Source organism: Cucurbita pepo, unplaced genomic scaffold, assembly GCF_002806865.2.
Source record: "Cucurbita pepo subsp. pepo cultivar mu-cu-16 unplaced genomic scaffold, ASM280686v2 Cp4.1_scaffold001632, whole genome shotgun sequence".
Classification (NCBI taxonomy): domain Eukaryota; kingdom Viridiplantae; phylum Streptophyta; class Magnoliopsida; order Cucurbitales; family Cucurbitaceae; genus Cucurbita; species Cucurbita pepo.
Window position 1 is genome coordinate 1 of NW_019647757.1, and position 3,871 is coordinate 3,871.

The following is a 3,871-nucleotide window of genomic DNA, read 5'->3' on the forward strand; positions in this document are numbered from 1 at the left end:
AAACCCAACACATCCCAGTCCTTTCATGGGGGCATCACTATCATCATCCCATGTAAATGTTANCCCAACACATCCCAGTCCTTTCATGGGGGCATCACTATCATCATCCCATGTAAATGTTACCCCTTTTTTTGTTAACTTTGTTAAAGGTGAGGATATTTTAGTGAAGTCCTGCACGAATCTTCGGTAGTATCCCGCAAATCCTAGGAAACTCCTTACTTCCATTACCGTAGTTGGGNAATCCTAGGAAACTCCTTACTTCCATTACCGTAGTTGGGCGTTCCCACTTTGTGATCGCTTCGACCTTGGTGGGATCTACAGATATTTTGTCCTTTGACACCACGTATCCTAGGAAAGAGACTTGTCGCAACCAAAATTCGCATTTGGAGAACTTGGCGTACAACTTGTGCTCTCTTAGGGTGGTTAGAACTTTTCGGAGGTGTTCCTCGTGCTCTAGGACTGTTTTCGAGTATATGAGGATGTCGTCAATGAACACAATCATGAACATGTCTAGGCATTCCTTGAATACCCGATTCATTAACTCCATAAACACAGCTCGGGAATTGGTGAGGCCAAATGACATCACTACGAACTCGTAGTGACCGTACCTTGTCCTGAACGCTGTTTTTGGTACGTCTTTTTCATTAATCCTAATTTGGTGGTAACCGGACCGAAGATCTATCTTAGAGAATACAGTTGCCTCTCTGAGTTGATCAAACAAGTCTTCTATTCTAGGTAGAGGATATTTGTTTTTTATGCTTCTCTTGTTTAGCTCTCTGTAATCGATGCACAGACGCATCGATCCATCTTTCTTCTTAACAAACAACACTGGCGCACCCGAGGGGGACACGCTAGGTCGAATGAATCCTTTATCTAGTAAGTCTTGCAATTGCGCCTTGAGTTCCTTCAACTCTGCTGGCGCCATGCGATAGGGTGCTTTAGAAATTGGCCCAGTTCCCGTCTTGAGTTCGATGACGAAGTTGACCGCTCGGGAAGGGGGTATTCCAGGTAAGTCATCCAGAAATACATCCGGGAACTCGTTTACTATTGGAACGTTTACTAGGGTCCTTTCCTTTCCTCTTACGTCTACAACACATGATAATATAGCCCATCCATCTTGTTGGACTAACCTCTTTGCTTTCATCATCGATACTACCTTGGGGGTAATCCCAGTACTTGTACCTTTAAATTTAAATATAGGTCCTGTCGGTGGTGAAAATTTTACTTTCTTTTTGTGACAGTCTATACTAGCTCGGTTTTCAGCTAGCCAATCCATGCCTAGTATGACGTCAAAATCTGTCATGTTTACCACCATAAGGTCAACGCTTAAAGTTTGGTTCCCTATGATTACTTGGCCATCCTTTACTCTACCCCTAGATACTAAGTCTACCCCCGTAGGGGTGCTTACAGACATTTCATGCAATAAGGGTTCTAATTCGAATCCTGCTTGTACAACAAAAGGCATGGAAATAAAGGAATGCGTGGAACAAGAATCAAATAAGGTAAAAGTGAAATGACCTAAAATGGATAGTGTACCTGTCACAACGGCGTCGGACCTCCCAGTGTCCTTGCTGGTTGACACGTAGGCCCTAGCTTGAGCTCGCGGTGGTGCTGGTTGATCCGTTTGCTCTACTACTCTGGGCGGGTTTGCTTGTGCTGCAGCGTTTCCGGCCGTGCAGTTCACAGCGATGTGCCCCTCTTGACCACATCTATAACACGCTCGGCTGCCAGCCATGCACCTCCCACTGTGTAGTCTTCCACAGATAGTGCACCCTTCCTCTCTCCTCCCTCTGGCCCCATCTTGATTCCTAGGGTTCCTGTCAGTACGTCGGGGAGGGTGTCGCTCATCCCATCTAGGAGCGCGTCTGTTATTGGAACGGTGCCTACATACTGGTGGTGGACGGTCAGAGCCTCCTGATTCATGAGGATGCTTCTGCCCAATTATGACTGGCTCTTCACGTCGTTTCTCATCCTTTGGTTTCTCTAAAGCCTTGGCAGTTCTCAAGGCTTCCTCATAGGTCTTTGGGTTGAACGCCTCCAACATGCGGCGGATTCTTGGTTCCAAACCCAATACAAATTTCTCTGTCATCTTTTCCTCAGTGTCCACCATGGACGGTGCAAATCTCTTGAGTTTATTAAACTCTCTGTTGTACTTCTCCACTGTGAGTCCTCCCTGTACCAGGTGGGCGAACTCCTGCTGCCTTTTAAGTCGCTCTGACTTAGGATAATATTCTTTAAGGAAGGCCTCCTTAAATCGTTCCCAGTTCATTGGTCCCCCTTCTGGGTTAAGGAGGGTTTTGTTATCTCTCCACCATATCTCTGCGTCCTTTTGTAGGACGAAGGTTGCACAGGCGACCTTTTGGTTCTCTGGGCACTCCATAGTCTCAAAGGTGGTTTCCACCGCTGCAATCCACATTTGGGCTTCTATGGGGTCTACCAGGGAACCAGTGAATGGTCGAGGGTCGTATCTCTTGAAATCCCTTATCCAGTTTGAACATCTAACAGGTTGTGGAGGGTTTACTGGGGCATTGGCCTGAGCAGTGGCCTGTGCCTGTGCCTGTGCCTGTGCCTGTGCCTGTGCCTGTGCCTGTGCCTGTGCCTGTGCCTGTGCCTGTGCCTGTGCCTGTGCCTGTGCCTGTGCCTGTGCCTGTGCCTGTGCCTGTGCCTGTGCCTGTGCCTGTGCCTGTGCCTGTGCCTGTGCCTGTGCCTGTGCCTGTGCCTGTGCCTGTGCCTGTGCCTGTGCCTGTGCCTGTGCCTGTGCCTGTGCCTGTGCCTGTGCCTGTGCCTGTGCCTGTGCCTGTGCCTGTGCCTGTGCCTGTGCCTGTGCCTGTACCTGTGCCTGTACCTGTGCCAGTGCCAACGCCTGTGCCTGGGCCTGTGCTTGGGCTTGTTCCTGGGCCTGTTGTAGACTGGCTTGCTGATTGGTTACCAAGGTTTGAATTAGGGCTTGGATGGAGTCACACATTAACCTAGTATTAGCATCTACTCCACCCACTGGGGGTGCAGCTTCAGGTGCGACTTGGAGTGGTAGGGTAGGCTGGGGTGGAGGTTCTACTTGTGGTGGAGGCTGTACTGGTGGTAAGACTGGGGGCGGCGTAACTGTTACCGGCCCAGTCTCTGATCTTTCTTGAGGTGGGCCTTCTACTGCCACACCTCGTCCTACTTCTCTACGACGGGGTCGCCCCCTTCCTCGTCTTCCTCTTCCTCTTCCTCTTCCTCTTCCTCGTCCTCCGGGCATGGTTCTATAAACCAATATAAGGTTGCTTAAGTCTAAGGCCTTAATACTATGCATATATATATATAACAATACGCACACTATGCAATACATCGTAACGCCAAAGAAGTAAACATTCATCATGCTAAGCATCATATCATGCTATTAACAAAATTACTCAGCATGCAACACATGCCGTCATACTCTTAAATAAATACGTGAAATATCACAACCATTTCAGTAATGTCCACATAAAAAAAATGCATGCGAGTTTTAAAACGTTTCTCTTTTCTTATCTTATGCAAGGCGTACCTGATGGTGACGGGGCATCGACGTTGGGACCGTGGAGTGTGTCAAGCCTACATCGTAGGCTAGTCTACAGAATCTAAAACCTAGAGCTCTGATACCAACTGTAACGACCTTAAATTTCCACATATCTAGAGTCGCCACTAATGTCTCATGCTCATCTCTAATGCAGAATAAAAATCTAAGAATGCTCATCTTTATTAGCGGAAAAATTTAAAACTTCAAAACATTGGAAAACACTACCGGACTTACGTGTTTCAAATATCATGCTGGAGTTCAAAAAGATAAAAAAAAACGATTACAAATAAAATAATATAAATGAATGAAATTCAAACACCCTATCCTAACCAA

At 47.2% G+C, this 3,871-nt stretch overlaps 1 protein-coding gene across 1 annotated transcript; it reads right to left on the reverse strand.

The window, feature by feature from the left end:
- Nucleotides 1–160: 160 nt before the first annotated feature.
- LOC111786377 lies at nucleotides 161–3,238 on the reverse strand. Its single transcript, XM_023666678.1, has 2 exons — nucleotides 2,834–3,238; nucleotides 161–2,470 (listed from the first exon to the last, which is right to left on the reverse strand). The coding sequence occupies exons 1-2, from the start codon at nucleotides 3,236–3,238 to the stop codon at nucleotides 161–163; spliced, it is 2,715 nt and encodes a 904-aa protein (XP_023522446.1).
- Between the last annotated feature and the right edge of the window lie 633 nt (nucleotides 3,239–3,871).